Here is a 16509-nt window from a genome sequence, read left to right on the forward strand (position 1 = left end):
ACCAGTGTACCGCCTCAGGCCCACTTCTTAAGGAAGAATAGGATGGGACTCTGCCACACTGTATTATAACAGCCTGCTTCCTTGACTGTTCCTCTCCCCCAACCTCAGGCTGAGTCCTTCCAAAACCTGGCCTGGGTCCTACTTATCTCTATTCCCAGAACTTCATACAAGATTTGGCCTACAAAGGAGTCTAAATGAGTGTTAACTGTACTTAACTGAGCCACAGACAAAATGCTATAGGAGCACTTCATTCTATACGTAAAAGAAGAAAAACAAAGGTCAGGAAAGATTTCACAGAGCAAGTGACATTAGAGTTGGATATTTAAAAATGAGAAATGACATCATATGTGGAAGTTAGAAAAAAGGAAAAGAAATGTGGGGAGGGACCTCATGAAAATTTAAGGGAGATCAGTAGACTAAAGGAAATGGGGGGACGGAAAGGGGAAATAGTGGGGAATTATATCGACCAAATTATTCATATTGTATGCATATACGAATATGTAAAAACAAATCCCACTGTTATGTACAATTATATTGCACTGAAATAAATGTGAAAAAATGAGAAATTACAAAAGATGAACAGCAACAACAAAGAGCTACAGGAGAATCCATCCAAGTAGCCTTCCTCTCCCAACAGAGGTGAAGAAATCTAATCTGATATTATTTAATGGTCATTATTTTCATATGAATGTTAACTTTTTCAAGACAGGTTTTTGTCCATTTTATTCAGGGATGTATCCTGACTGACTAGAACAGGGCATGCTCCATATTAAGCACTTCATTAAGAATTTGTTCCATTTGGATACTTACGACAGGGACACAGGGATAAAAAAAAAAAGGCACAATGAAATGTAACAGAGTATAATGTAATACTACTGTGTGATAACTCTAGGTCTCTAGAGTAGTAATTGATTTTCTTTTCTTTCTTTTTTTTGTATTGTGGATTGAATCCAGGGACCTTTTACCACTGAGCTACATCTCCAATTCTTTTTTGTTTTATTTTTTTGAGACGAGCTCTTGCCAAGTTGCTGAGGGTCCCCCTAAGTTGTTGAGGATGGCCTTTACTTGTGATTCTCCTGCCTCAACCTCCTGAATCACTGGAATTACAGGTGTGTGTCACCAAGCTGGCTCAACCAGGTGTATTTTGTTCCCTTTGTATTCTTTAGTACAATGCCAGGTAATATTGGTGCTCAATAAATATTTGTGGAAAAACAAATTGATAATTGATTAAAATCTAGAATATGACTATATCCTAAAATTGTAAAAGCTCTTATATAACAAAACACAACAACAAAAAACCTGGCTTCAAACTGGGTTTTGATACATACTATCTGGCCTTGGGTAAGTTCCTTAGTTTCTTCATCTGACAGGGTGATTCTGGGACTAAATAAGAGGATGGATGTATATGCATGTAGAACATGGCCTGGCAAACATTTATCACTCCGAAATGTGAATTCTACATGCAACATTGCTTACAGCTAAGATGACAGTCGCTTGAGAGAATAATTGGTTAAGCGCCCTAACTGGTAGGAAAGGATGAAGGATAGCTCTACCCTCGCTCCTTTGGAGACTCCACATCTGGGGCGGGAAGACTAAGTTACGCAAATGAAGTTTCCAGCCGCACCTGCCTCCGCCGTCGCTTCCGCCTTCGAGGGGTCCGCGGAGGCGACGACCGGGTCAGGCGGGACGCGCGCCTGCGAGGCTCGCGGAAATCTCGGAGCTGCTCCACGGTGGCGCTTGCCACTCACTACCTTCCTTACTCCTTAGTAACCGCGACGCCGCGGCTTGCCGTGTAGGCAGCAACCGGCGGCCGGAGCTTCTAACTACAAGTCCCGGCAAGCTCCGCGGTCACTTCCGCTTATAACCTCGCGTCATCTCGCCCCGAACTACGGATCCCGAAGGACTCCGAGCGGCACGTCACGCCGGCAAATTCAGCCAATTGGCTTCGGACAAGTCGGAGGGGAGGGAGACGCAGAAGCAGACAAGATGGCGGCGGCGGCGGCGGCACAGGGCGGGAGAAGTGGTGGTGGCGGAGGCAGTAGTGGGGCTGGTGGTGGCCCTAGCTGTGGGACAGGCAGCAGCCGCAGCGGCTTGTTAGATAAGGTAAGGAGTCGGTTCCTGGGGACAGTCAAATCCTGGGGAGGCTTGGGGAACGGCGAGACCACCTTCCCATCCCCGCCCCCTTATTTTTGCGGCCTCTTGAGGAAAACCCTCGTCTAGCCCACCGACACGGGCTTGTAGCCCGCACATTCCCCAATTTAAGCCCGAACTTTCACCTCTTCAGGGCTTCTTTGTCAGAAATGTCCCTGGTCCTTAATGCTGGCCACCACAACTTTTCATAATTTGATTACTCCCACACATCAACGTGGCCATCACTTTTCCCTTGTGCTGGTGTCCACCGTACAAAGTGCCCTTCACTGACGGGGAAAACTGAAGCCCAAAGAAATTAAGGAATCTACTCGAAGTTGGTAAACCCAAACTCCTCACCACATCACCCTCGTGTGCTGCTGCAGATTCCAAACGCTCCTTCAGTCTTTTTGCTAAAGTTTCTGGGCATTTTTACACGCTATTAATGAAAACATTTGAGTGTTGACTTAACCTGCTGGGCTGAAAGGAAACCTTAAAATTTTTCCCTTCATGTCTTCTTTACCCTCTGCCCTCTTTTCTTTGCCTGTTTGCAAGCGAGTGCACTACTATATACTACTGCTTGCCTCTTTCCTTCTGTGCCCGCCCAGTTTTTTTTTTTTAATTGTTGTTTATTTTTTTTAACCGCACACTCAGCAACAAGGGTTTAAGGGGAAAAAGGGCGGGGGGGGGCGCAGGTAGAACTGTTCCTGGGTTGTCTTTTCTTAGTCTTTGTACAGTATGCAGGAAGAAATAGTTTCAGGGAAACAAGAATCCTAGTATTGGTTCTGCGTTTAGCTCCGTGACCTTGATACACGCTTGCTCTTCCTACGCTTATTCATCTGCAAAATGAGGGATTTAACCTAAATGTACCGTAAGGTCTCTTTCATCTAGTAAACAAGATTTTTTACTTTCATTAGGAACAACAACTGTCAGATATTCCTGTGCCTAATATATAGTATGTGCTTAAGAAATGAATACATGATGGTGTGGAGAGGCTCAGATCCAGATCTTTTTGTCTTTTTTGAGTATCCAGGTTTGAATTACATGGTTCTAACACTTTTAACCCTTAAAGACAGGAATGCATTCTGGAGGCCTGCACAGTAAATTTTTCCAAGACATGTGAGAGCATTGGGAATTGATGGACAGTTTTATATACAAATTCTGAGTACCTCACAGCTGGTGATTGTCCCCCCCCCCCCCCCACTAGCCTTCCTCTACCTTCCAGTTGTATCATCAAATATTAAGCATGGGCCTTCTGCTGAGGCAGAGATTACTGAATAAGGTGTCCCTTTGTGTGTGCTGGGATTTGGTTCCAGGAGCCCCTGTGGATTTTGATAACTGGAGGAGGCTCAAGTCCCTTAGGTAAAATGGTGTGGTATTTATATATGAGCTGCACATCTCTAATATGCTTTAAATTACCCGTGATTACTTATAGTATATAATGTAAGTGGTATGTAAATAGTTGCTATGCTGTATTTTTTAGGAAATAATGACAAGAAAAGAAGTATACCTGTTTAGGACAGATTTTTTTTTTTTTTTTTTTTTAGAATGTTTTTGTTTCATGGTTGATTAATCTGGATTTGGAGGGCCAGCTGGGTACTACATGGCATCATTATGTTATTGGAAGAACCTGGATTGAAGTATATCTGCTCCTTGGAAATAATATGAAGACTGGCAAGCCAGTTAATCTCACTAAGTTTCTTTTCTCCATCAGAAATATTAGGTCTCTGGCACCTACATTACAGATTGTTTTGGGAGAATCAAATGTGACAATATACATTAATAATCTCTGATTTCTGTAGTGTCCAGTACAGATGTGTGATGGTGGAGGAATAAATACATCAATAATCCCATTTCTGTGGTGCACTCCTGTTATCCCAGTGGGTTGGGAGGTTGAGACAGGAGGATTGCAAGTTCAAAGCCAACCTTAGCAACTTAGTTAGGCCCTAAGCAACTTTGAAAGACCCTCTCTCAAAATAAATAAAAAGGGATGAGGATATGGCTCAAGCGCTTATGGATTCAATCCCTGATATCAAAAAAAAGAGAGAATCCTATTACAGAATACTAAATAACTGAATGTAAGAGATGAGGTAGTCAAAATGTTAAATATATTTAAGAAGTATATGGTGTATTCAAATGTATACTTTCTTTTTGGTACTGGCGATTGAACTCTGGGATACTCGACCACTGAGCCACATCCCCAGCCCTATTTTGTATTTTATTTAGAGACCATCTCACTGAGTTGCTTAGCATCTTGCTTTTGCTCAGGCTGGTTTTGAACTCACTATCCTCCCATCTCAGCCTCCTGAGCTGCTGGATTACAGCCATGCACCGCTGCTTCCGGCCTCAAATGTATACCTTTTGCAGAAATTTAAGTGAGAGAGAATAATCCTTAGATCTAATTGATAAGGGTGAGGGCTCTAGAGGAAGGGCTCTTAGGTCTGAGAGTGGAGATTAGACCTTAATTTGAGGGAGAGAGCAAAAGCATATCAGCTAAGAAAGTCTCCTTGAGTGAAGATGATCAGAATGTGAGGGTCCCTTAGGTTTCTCAGGTAGTAAGTTAACTGGAAGGTTCTCCAAGGGGATTATAGTGACAAGTAAAATCAGATTGGGGTGGGCATGGTTTGCTTGAAGTTGGAGTAGAAGTTGTTGATGGTCTTTGATATAAAGTGATTTAAAAGGAAGTTATTCAGATTGTTTGGAGAGGTAGAAATTAGAAGTTTTCTAACAAAGGACCTATGCCATACTAGTGATTTCATGGAAAGAAAAGTAAGTTTGAATTCTTGTGTAGCATGCTAAAAGCCACATAGCCTTAGATAAGGAAATTCAAGTTCAGTAATATATAACTTATCACAATAAGTATTGTGGATGTACATAGTCTTATTAAATTATATAATATTGATAAGTGTTCTTTATAAAGGGCTACATAAAAAGTGATGAGAACCCCAACTTGAGTAGTAGAAATAGATAAAAAGGCCTCACACAGGAGCACTTGAAAGTTTTAACCAAGAAGCGAGGGACAGAAGAGAGAGAGAGTACTCAGGAACTGTTTAAGTGCTTTTTCTTGGAAAATTTCATCAGCCTTACATTGAATTCTGAATTTTGCTGACTCTTACTGCACATGGGAATTAAGCTGTCACCTAATATGTCATACTGTATTGTATTTCTTCACTCATTTTGTTTTTGTTCAGTTTCCTTTGAAGGATTCTCTATAGTGCTCAAGACAATAACTACTTATAGCATTGATTTTAGCAGAGAAAAAAACTACGTAAGTGTTCAGAAACAGCTTAGAGGATGGTGTATTTAATTGTATGAAAACTGAGGGTACTGTGGGAGAGAGCATGAGAAAATTGTTTTCAGTGGAGCAGGATTGGAGTGAATAGAGAAGCTTTTGGTTTGTGGGAACAAGAGGTTAGTACCTTTAATAGTCCTTTATTTTGATGTATCTTGATTTTGTGGGGGAGGGTTTTAATTTCTGCAGCTGTAGTTTCATTTGCCATAAAGAATTGTCATAAAGTAAGGCACATGCTTCTAGTTTTCTCTTAAACAGATGTGAATTTCTGCTCCTCTGAAACTGTTTTTAAGAACACAACAATTCTTGTTTCCTGATTTTAAAATAAGTATGCAAATCTAGTCTTCCAGTGCCCTTTACATAATGACTTGACTTAGTTCATTGCACAAAGTTGCTTCACCCAAAATACATCAAGGCATTTTGTTCTGAGTGGCAGCTGTAAATAAAAGCTGCTTGCATAAATTGTTTTGGCTATTAACGTTGATTTGTTAAACTATGCTTTCCTGAAGCTGTATCCAGGCTTTTTTAACCTCATACTTAGAGTCTGTCTTTGGCTGAGCTGTCAGCCTGATTTTCTATCTTAGTTGAGAGCTTAAGTTCTGGAGCTAAACTTATCTGTTTAGCTTTGAATTCTGGCTCTGCCACCTACCAGATGTGCTTCTTGGGCAAGTTAATAAATCTCTCTGTATCTCAGTTGCCTCACCTGTAAAGTGGGGATAATAATAATATTTGCCTTAAAAGTTAGTATTTGGCACACAGTAAGCACTCAAGAAAAAAGTACACGTGTACAAATATATATAATTCCCACTTATCGCTGGTTCTTCTGGGTTTCAGCTTCCTTAGATAAATAAACATCACAGTGTGAGGTCTGATTACATGAAATTTCCTTGGGTATTAGTTAGGAATAACAGATTTCTGGACCTCTTCTCACATGAATTAGATCCTCTTGAGTCAAGGCCTGGACATTGCATTTTTCACACATATCTTGTATTTATTCTGCATTTTAACAGTGTCCTTCATGTTGAGAAATACTGGTCAGATTCTGGGTATATTTTGAATGTACAGCCAAAAATATACAACGATGGTAAGAATGTATAATACAAGGCAGAGAAAAGAATCAAGGATAACATGTTTTTGTTCCATAAACTGGATGAGTAGAGATGTCTTTTATTGAAATGAGGAAGACTGGGAGAAAAACACTTTTGAGGGATAAGCAGAAATCAAGAATTTGATTCTCCCTGGTACAGTGACACACACCTCCAATCCCAGCTATTCAGGAGGCTGAGACAGGAGGACTGTAAGTTTGAGGCCAGTCTGGACAACTTACTGAGACCTTGTCTCAAAAGAAAACATTTTAAAAGTCTGGGGATGTAACTCAATGGTAGAGTGCTTGCCTAGCGTGTCTGAGGCCCCGAGTTCCATCCCCAGTACCAGCAAAATAAAGTCTATTTAAGTCTGATGTTATTAGACATTTAAGTGGAGAGGGCAAATGATGTATAGATGTCCAGTTTGGAAATGTGGAAGTTATCCACTTGTACATGGTACTTAAGCTCTAACACTTGGTATCACCTTTGGATGAGTATAGGCAGAGAAAAGGACCTAAGATGAGCTTAGGAGCTTGCCAATATTTATAGATCAGGAAGAAGACAAAAATCAAATAAAGAAGACAGACCTCAGTGAGAGAGGAAGGCAAGTCGTGTCCTAGAAGCTAAAGTTCACCTTTTTTTGTTTTATGTTTTAGTATACTCAACAAGGTTATACAACCATTACTACTATCTAATTTCAGAATATTTTTATTTATTTATTTATTTATTTTTGAGGTACTGAGGATTGAACCCAGGGGAGCTCTATCATTGAGCTATATTCCCCAAATTCCTTAAACCCTCCACCCCTGCCTTTTTATTTTTAATTTGAGACAGGATCTTGCTAAGTTGCCAAGGCAGGCCTCAAACTTGGGGGCCTACTGCCTCAGTCTCTTGAGTAGCTGAGATTATAGGTGTGTGCCACTAACCATAGCTCTCAGAATATTTTTATAATCCCCCCAAAGAAACCCCATACTCTAGCAAGCATATCTTGTTCCTTACTTCAGCCTCTGGCAGCCACAGGTCTGATTTTTTTTTTTTTAATTGTCAATGGACCTTTGTTTTATTTATTTATATGTGGTGCTGAGAATCGAACCCAGTGCCTCACACTTGCTAGGCAAGCGCTCTACCACTGAGCCACAGTCCCAGCTCCAGTTCTGATTTTTTATTAAGTGATGCTGGGTATTGAACACATGGCCTCACACATGCTAGGTAAGCACTTTGCCACTAAGCTCTACCTCCCAGCCCCTACAGAACTTTTTTGTTTGTTTATTTCCAGGGATTTGTCTATTCTGGGCATTTCATATAAATGGAATTATAAAATATTTGGCCTTTTGTGGCTTTCTGCTTTCACTTAGCATGTTTTCAGGATTCATGCATATTGTATCATATATTATTATTTCATTCTTTTTTATGGCTAAATTATAATGCATTATGCAGATGTACCACATTTAGTTTACCCATTTATGAACTGACTTTTAAAAAATACCTTTGTTTTATTTATTTTTGTGTGGTACTGAGGCTTGAAACTAGTGCCTCACATGTGCTAGGCAAGCACTATACCACTGAGCTACAACCCCAGCCCCTTATCAACTGACTTTTGAGTTGTTTCTACCTTCTGGCTATTTTGATTACTGTACTGTAGACATTTGTGTGGCTATACGTTTTCTATTCTCTTGATAATAAACCTATGAGTAAAATTACTGAGTCTAAAGATACTGTGTTGAAAGCAGCTGTCAAAGTGTTTTCCCCTGTGGCTCAACCATTTTACATTCCCAGTAGGAATGGTTGGGTTTTCCCCCCTACTAGGAATGTTTGAAGGAATTTACAATACAGCTACATTTTTCTGAACAGATTACATATCGTTCTTGGAACATATGATCTGCCCCCTCTATAGAATAAGGACTCATCTCACACCCTCACTGCAGTTGTTTCACTTTGAGTCATTTTTAGTCTTAGACCTCACATATACTGGAGTCAGTAGTGAGATGTTTAAACCTTGGATTCAGTATCTGGAGCTGGCTCTCAAAGAACTGTAGTAGTATAGGCTTGTTAAGTTACGGTCAGGCTGGTGTAGAAGCAGCCTGGTCATTGCTAATATAGTTTGTGGCAGAGCAGAGAAATGAAAAAAATCTGAGTCAGTTTCTCTGGACTTGCCACTAATGTGCATGTTCATAATTTAATTGCCACATAGTAATTTTAACTTCCAACTAATTATAATCATATATGCAACTACTAATAAGCACTAGTAAGCCAGTGATTTCCTTTGCTGTATTATTTTTTGGCCGTTTTTTAATTAAAAAAAAAAGATTGAAATTGAAGATTTGGTGTGTTGCTTAGAGCTATAATCGCTTTGTTGGGTTATCATGAATTTTCTGAATTCGGATCTAAATTAGGTGACTGCACATCCTCAAGATAGACATTTTCTTCCCAAATTTAACATTTTTTTTCTTTTAAAAAATTTTTTCTTAGTTGTAGATGGATACAATATCTTTATTTTTATTTATTTTTATGTGGTGCTGAGGATCGAACCCAGGACCTCACATGTGCGAGGCAAGTCCTTGCCAACAACTTACTACTACAGATCTTTTCTTGTTAAATGTGGGCATGTGAAGGGGGTAGGGATTCATATATATTTATAGCTCAAAATAGTAATCTCTGCTTCTGAGACTACTTTTAGTTAGTTTTCATTATCTCCTTATGAGATCAAAAGGAAGAAAAATATAAGTTAAAGCATCTCAAGCTCCATATATAGAAAGGGATAGTTATCCTTTTTCTTCTTATGTTCCTTTTCCTGGAAAATGACACATGACTCAGACAAGTCATCCAAGCCCTAATTCTTAATAGGTGGTGATCTGTTTCTTTTTCACGTTCCTTATAACTGTTCTGTCACTAAGCTTTGCCAGTTCTACATTGTAAGTATTCCCTTTTTGTCCCCCTGCTGCTATTGTTGAGCATTCAGGTTTTGTACTTACATCAGGCACCATCTGATGTGTTTGTCTGTGTTGGTTACTCCTCTGAAGACCATCTGCCAGGTTGCCACTTAAATGACTTTTTAAAAAAACAAGTTTTGTCATTTCCCTGCTTAAGATACTGTCCATCGCCTGCTTCAGAATGAAGTTCAAATTGTTCAGCCTTGTAAATAATACTGTGTAGAAGAATATGGTCTCTCTCTCATATGCCCCATTTCCTACTACTTTTCCCTCTGGTAGTTTATATCCATTTCTGAAATGGGTAGACCAAAGAAGGGAAGAGGAAAAGTTTATTTCTCTTAGAGCCGTGCACATTTCTTTAAGTCAGAGTGGGGTCCTTTCATTGATCACTCCTTCTTGCCCCCATTCTTCACCTCTCCTGTGTGAATTGAGGAATTCTTTGAGTTTTACTACTGATGTCAAGCAAAGAAAATTTATGAAACAGTCCACTGAGGTCCTTGATATCACTACAGAACTTCTGTTTTCACTGTTATTAAAATAAGAATAGAAAGTGTAAATGCTGTTATGTTAAATTCAAGACAATTTGCTGGGCATGCTCTAATGACCAAGATTTTGTCTGTCTCCCCCACCCCCAACTCTTTTAAAGCCAAAAGGTGCATGGGGAATAGGAGAAAGCAGTAATCCCCAAATCAGTTAATTCAGAAAATGACTTCCTGTATTATTTATGTATCCTTTAAGCCTGGGTTGCATTTAACATCCTTCTCAAGCACTTCAAAAATGAAATTCTTTTGTGGGGTGGGGGGACTGGGGATTGAACTTAGGGTCACTCGACCACAGAGCCACACCATGTGCATATATCACCCTTGGCACAAATAATGACTAAGCACTATTTGTGAGTGTGTGTGTGTGTGTGTTTTAGAAACAGGGTCTCACTGAGTTGCTTAGTGCCTCGCTGTTGCAGAGGCTGGCTTTGAACTCAGTCCTCTTCCCTCAGCCTCCTGTGCTTCTGGGATTACAGGTGTGTGCCACTGCAAAAAATACATAAATAAATAAATATATTTTTTTTAAACATGGCTATTTCTCTTTATTTACCAGATTTGACAATAATTAGTTGTTTTACAACTATCTTTCAAAGGGATTATTTTATTAGGATAAATGCAACTCAGTGTTAATACATAGATGGTAGATTTTAATGTATTCTAGTCATTGTTCTATCAAATGTTAGAATGTTTTATCTTTTTAAAATTTGTTCTGATTAGTTATATATGATATTTGAGAATGCATTTTGACACATTGTACACAAATGGAGCACAACTTCTCATTCCTCTGGTGCAGAGTCACACCAGCAGTGTAATCGTATTATATATATATATATAGGCATGTATGTAGGGTAATAATGTCTGTCTCATTCTACTGTCCTTCCCATCCCCACAGCCCCACCTTCCCCTTACTCCCCTCTGCACAATCCAGAGTTTCTTCATTCTTCCCTACCACCCTTACCCCCCAAAGGATCAGCATCTGCTTTTCAGAGAAAACATTCAGCCTTTGGTTTTTTGGGATTGGCTTATTTCACTTAAAGTGATAATCTGTATTCCATCCATTTACCTGCAAATGCCATCATTTCATTCTTCTTTAAGGCTGAGTAATATTCCATTGTGTATATAAACCGCATTCTCTTTACGCATTTATCTGTTGAGGGACATCTAGGTTGGTTCCATAGTTTAGCTATTGTGAATTGAGCGTGGCTGTGTCACTGTAGTATGCTGATTTTAAGTCCTTTGAGTATATGTGGAGAAGTGAGATAGCTAGGTCAAATGTGATGGTTCCATTCCAAGTTTGCTGCAGAATCTCCATACTGCTTTCCATAAGGGTTGCACCAACTTGCAGTCCCACCAGCAGTGTATGAGTGTACCTTTTTCCCCACATCCTTGCCAACACTAATTATGCTTGTATTCTTGATAATTGACATTCTAACTGGAGTGAGATGAAATCTTAGAGTAGTTTTGATTTATGTGCAGTTTTTTAAAAGAGAAATATTTTTTTTTTATTTTTCAAGTGTAGAGGGTAGAAGAGACATTTTCAGATGCATACTTTATTTCCATTATGCATTTTTAAGGAAACCACTAGATTTGTGCTTCACCAAATCAAGGGAATAGTGAACCAAGGAAAGAGTAAGATATAATAAGAAAAGGGAGTCCAGTCTAAGAGAGATTAAGGAAAACCCCAGTGTCATAGTAAAGGGAGAGTCCAGGATGATAGTTATGCAGCAGGTTGGAGAGCAGCAACATTTAGATTGAAACAAGTCTGAAGTCTCCAAGAATTTTCTCCAAGAAGAGGAAAAACAATTGGCATAGAATTAAAGAATAAATTGTTGATAAATATATTGTATGGTAAAAACAAAAAACTAGCTAAAAATAAAACAAAAAGCTACGCAGGAAATAAAAAGTAAATCTAGTATTCTATATGACTTATTTGTTAGTAGCATTTATGGTTGTAAACTCTGAGTTCATGATCTGACAAAAATTAAGGTGTTATATAAGACCAAATCCATATTGATCTATGACTATATCAAAAAGATGGTGGGAAGGGACGAAGAATAACTGTGTAGCAAGGGGCTAAATTTCATTTTTCATAGTGAGAAATCAGTAGATATAATGCCAAAAAACTGAAAAATTTAGTAGCAATATCCCACCCACATCTGGCACAGGCAGTTGGATCCCAGTTCCTCCATGTGGAGTGAACTGACTGCGAAATAAGGCTGAGAAAAAGAAGGTGATGAAAAGACCACAAGACAGGGAAGTAACTTTGAAAAGCAAGGGTGGGACAGCTCTATGTCATTAGGGGTCTAGCTTCCACACTGGAAAAAGAGAGTGGGAGCCCAAGTTTGGTTTATTTATACAAAGGAACTTCAAAGGTGTTCTACAGAATGTTCTTTGCCAAATAAGGCAGGAGGTGGGCTGTCCCATTGGTAGAGCAAGGGCAGAGATCTCACGCCTTGGGCATTCTACACATGGGAATGCCAGGGATCGTCCCCAAGGGGAGACCTAAGTCCCCCATGGCTCGGTACCCAGTAAAAGACCACTTAAGTAGCTTCACAGGTGGTGCACCACAGCGATATGTTTTGAAAGGATATTAGAGGTAAAACCCCCAATATCAACTATAGGAGATGAGAATAGTTGTCTCTCTTTGGAAAGTAGGAAATGACTACGGACTTATGGCAAAGCAGAGATTGCTAGTTGTTGGTTTTTTGTTTGGTTTGATTTGTTTTTTGCATACCTCCCGCAAGAACTAACTTGAACTAAGTTTAAAAACTAAGAACTCTTAGTCCTTAAACCATGTGCATATATCATATCACCTTGGTACAAATAATGGCTAAGTAAATACATTTGATCATTGGTTATGCCCAGTATGCATGTATCTATTATATACTGGAGGTAATGAGGGAAGAGGAATTGTGTATGAAGCACAACATCCAATTTGTCTTTTAGGTGACACGGGACAGTACTGTCTCCATCAGAGGTTTACAAGACCACCCTGATTGGTGATTTGCTAGAAGCACTAATAGGACTCAGTACATACTGCTACTCAGGAAAGATTAATACAGCAAAAGAATACAAAGCAAAATCAGCAAAGGAAGAAAAGCTGCACAAATGAAATGCAGAGGAAAGCAAGCACAGGATTGAGAGTCCTCTGCTGTTGGAGTCCCATAGGACATGCTTACTTCCTCTAGCAGCGAGATGGCAACAGTACCTGTGAAGTAGTGTCAGCACCGAAAGTTTATTAGGGATTCTGTCTGGGTTTCTTTTATTAGGGCTGATTAAGTAGGCAACCCTCAGCCTAGTGTTTGCCAGATTCCCAGAAGGAAAAGTGTTTGGCATAGTTGAATTGTTTATATAAACAGTTTATATACAACAAGCCACTCTTATTTGGGGAATATTTTATATTACTGTAGGGACTGTTATCAGATGCCATTCCAAGACCAACTTTGCAAACAGACCTTTCTAAGGGTGGCAGGCTCATTCTTGTGCTCTTTTCTGCATACTGTCCTCCACTGATTTATCCTCTGAGGTCATATATGAGTGTTTTCCTTTTTTAAAATATTTTTTAGTTGTTAGTGGACTTTTATTTTGTTTATTTATATGTGGTGCTGAGAATTGATACAGTGCCTCACTCATGCTAGCCACTGAGCCACAATCCCAACTTGAGTTTTTCCCTTTTTATTGCAGTTTTAACTTAGTGTGAAGGAAGACAAGAGTGAGGAAAAAAGATTCTAAAATAACTCTGAATAGCAGCAGAGAGATCATGGAGAATACCATATATTTTAGTCTTAAGAGTAGTTTTGAGAATGATGGAAAATAACAATCAGAAAAATAAGCATCTTGTGTCAGTCACTGCCCTCTTTATTTACTTTGAAATGGACTAAGTTTTTCAGGCATACAAAATGGATGATGCTACCATCTCTTCAGAAATCAAATTATAATCTTTCTTTAACTTATGCCATTTACTGGAAATATTACTGTTTTGCTTGTTTTCAGGTACCAGACAGTGAAATTAGTGCTGAGGCTATTTCAACACATGCTGAAATGGCTGCTTTTCTTTCTTTCTTTCCTTCCTTCCTTCCTCCCTCCCTCCCTCCTTCCCTTCCTTCCTTCCTCCCTGGCACTGGGGGATTAGACCGAAGTGTGGTCTACCACTGAGCTACATTCCCAACCCTTTTAAATTTTATAAATTTTGAGACAGAATCTTACTAAGTTGCTGAGGCGGCCTCTGAACTTGGCATTCTCCTGCCTCAGCCTCCCAAGTAGCTGGGATTACAGCTGTGTGCTGCAGCACTCCTGTTTCTGTATGTTATCCCTGAACATTGTTAAGAAATTATCTTATGAATTGTAGAGGCAAGTTTCTCTTCTGGGATGTACTGCAGGCAATGATATTGTCTTTTAGTTGACACAGTACAGGGTCTGTGGTCTCTTTGAGAATATGATTTTTCTTTTAATTTTCAATTTTTTTTTTTTTTGGTTGTAGTCAGACATAATATCTTTATTTTATGCCGCAGTCTGGCTGGGCACAATTCAGGAGCCACTTGTCAAAAGAAACGAACTTTATTTTTAGAACACACTCACCACACAGCACAGCTCCTCAGGAAAAACCCTCAGAGCCCAACTGCCACCACAAGCTCAACTTTCCACAAGCCTCTCAACCTCCCCCACTCCTCCTGCTCTTGAGGCAGATTGGCTGGATCGCATGGGCGGAGCCAAAAAAAGTCCCCCAATGAGCAGCTCCATGGTCTGAAAGGGCGGGGAAACAGCCCAGTGAGCATCACCGCAGAGGAGCCAATCAGTTGGCAGCTAGAAGTTTGCTGGGCCGCTGTGAGCCAATCATCAGCTGGCAGCTGGAAGTTTGCTGGGGCCCCTTCGGCTGTGGCTCTCAACATCTCCCCCTCTCTGTTTAAACAACAAGCATGTGGCTTAGGGACCGTGCCTGCCTTAGGTTGTCCAATAGTACATATGGTCCTTACCCGTCATTGGATGAGCTGACGTCAAGGCGTCAGCCTCCTGTCTCAGGTTGGTACCATTGCAATTGGATCTTACCCATCATTGACTACCGGTCCAGCATACAGCCACACCTGTGGATAGGTCTTTGTACCAGCGGAGGGGTGAGGTTCTTTGCCTCACCTCTATTGGCCCCCAGATTTTAGCTGAACGACCATGACAAGCAGAAGGGAGGAAGATACACCAAGCCAATTGACGGCTCCTTTTGGAAAAATTGTACCACCAATGACATCATCAGCAAAAATACCCCAACACTACCACAAGTCGCTGCACCAACAGATAGTTCACAATGCATACAAGTGAATTCACAATGCATACAAGTGATATATAGTCCAGGCAAGTTCTGCAAGCAGTTCAGTGATGGCTATTGCAGAAGCTGTAGATTGGTTTTATCTTTGTCTTCAACTGCACTGGGATGAAGATAGGAATTCTGGCAATAATGGCTAAAGAAAAAAATTATGTAACATTCCAGAAGGCACTAAAAGAAAACAATTTTCTGAACAATTTACATTATCTTGAATAGAATTATTAAATATAATGAAAAGGAAAGGTGAAAGTAAACAAACAGATCTGTTAACCTCCTTTTTTATTCACATATTAAAACAATCCTCAACAGCTGTTTACCCAATTTAAATTAAACCATTTAAATCACCTGAATAAAAAAAATATATATTTAGATCCATTTTTTCATGAGCGCTCATCACATATGATATATGGACATACGTACATACAAACATACAACATAAAACACAAGTGTGCACACATAATATAATACATACAACACATAACATAATAGTAAAGGCCTTATAACTTTTTACAGGTGAAATCTCCATTGCAATGTTTAAAAACTCTATAGTCAAAAAATAGAACTGATCAGCAAAACATTAACCTAGGTCTGTATGAGCTCAAAAAACAAAATAGAACTTCATGATGTGGGAAAGGGTAATAATAAAATAGATATTGAAAAAAGCATCCTGGTTCTGTTGCAGATGTAAGGATAGCCAAACTGGAGTTTTGGATATCAGCTGTTATGGATTTGAGCCAAATCATCTTCTTTTTGGTCTGTAGAAATTGCTTTAGTTAATCTCTCTGGAATCCAAATCGGCTGTTGTTCTCCCTGTGGAAACACACAAACAGACCTCGACTCCAGACAATTACTGGGTCAGGACCTTTCCAAGTCCTGTTAGAATATCCTTCCAAAGTACCTTGGGCTTTTATGTACATTTTTTGGACACATATGCCTTTCCGCAGCACTAAGTCCTGATGAATCCAAATTTTAAAAGTTTAGAGTAAAAAGGGTTATTTTTTAAAGTTTATCTTTGGGGAATATATACCCCTTCCCAATTCCCTCTTTTTGCTTTAATAAGTACATTTTAATAGTTTGATGAGCTCTTTCAACTATGCCTTGTCCCTGTGGATTATATGGGATTCCTGTTATATGAGTAATGCCAAATGATGAGCAAAATTGTTTAAAAGAGGTAGAGGTATAACCAGGGGCATTATCTGTTTTTAACTGTTTTGGAACG

At 39.5% G+C, this 16509-nt stretch overlaps 2 protein-coding genes across 3 annotated transcripts in view; one reads left to right on the forward strand and one right to left on the reverse strand.

The window, feature by feature from the left end:
• The window catches only part of Xrra1 (X-ray radiation resistance associated 1), a 65965-nt gene extending 64143 nt beyond the window's left edge, over positions 1–1822 (reverse strand). For both annotated transcript variants that reach the window (XM_046441971.2, XM_046441969.2), the window contains exon 1: positions 1625–1822. The gene's annotated coding sequence lies outside the window, so the exon portion shown is untranslated. The remainder of the gene's footprint in view (positions 1–1624) is intronic.
• The window catches only part of Spcs2 (signal peptidase complex subunit 2), a 32685-nt gene continuing 17970 nt past the window's right edge, over positions 1795–16509 (forward strand). Inside the window, exon 1 of the mRNA XM_058578542.1 lies at positions 1795–2103. Within this exon, the coding sequence (XP_058434525.1) occupies positions 1987–2103 (117 nt within the window). The 5' untranslated portion in view covers positions 1795–1986. The remainder of the gene's footprint in view (positions 2104–16509) is intronic.

The sequence above is a fragment of the Marmota monax genome, unplaced genomic scaffold, assembly GCF_021218885.2.
Source record: "Marmota monax isolate L192 unplaced genomic scaffold, Marmota_monax_Labrador192_F-V1.1 WCK01_AAM20220418_F8-fsc00068, whole genome shotgun sequence".
Lineage (NCBI taxonomy): Eukaryota > Metazoa > Chordata > Mammalia > Rodentia > Sciuridae > Marmota > Marmota monax.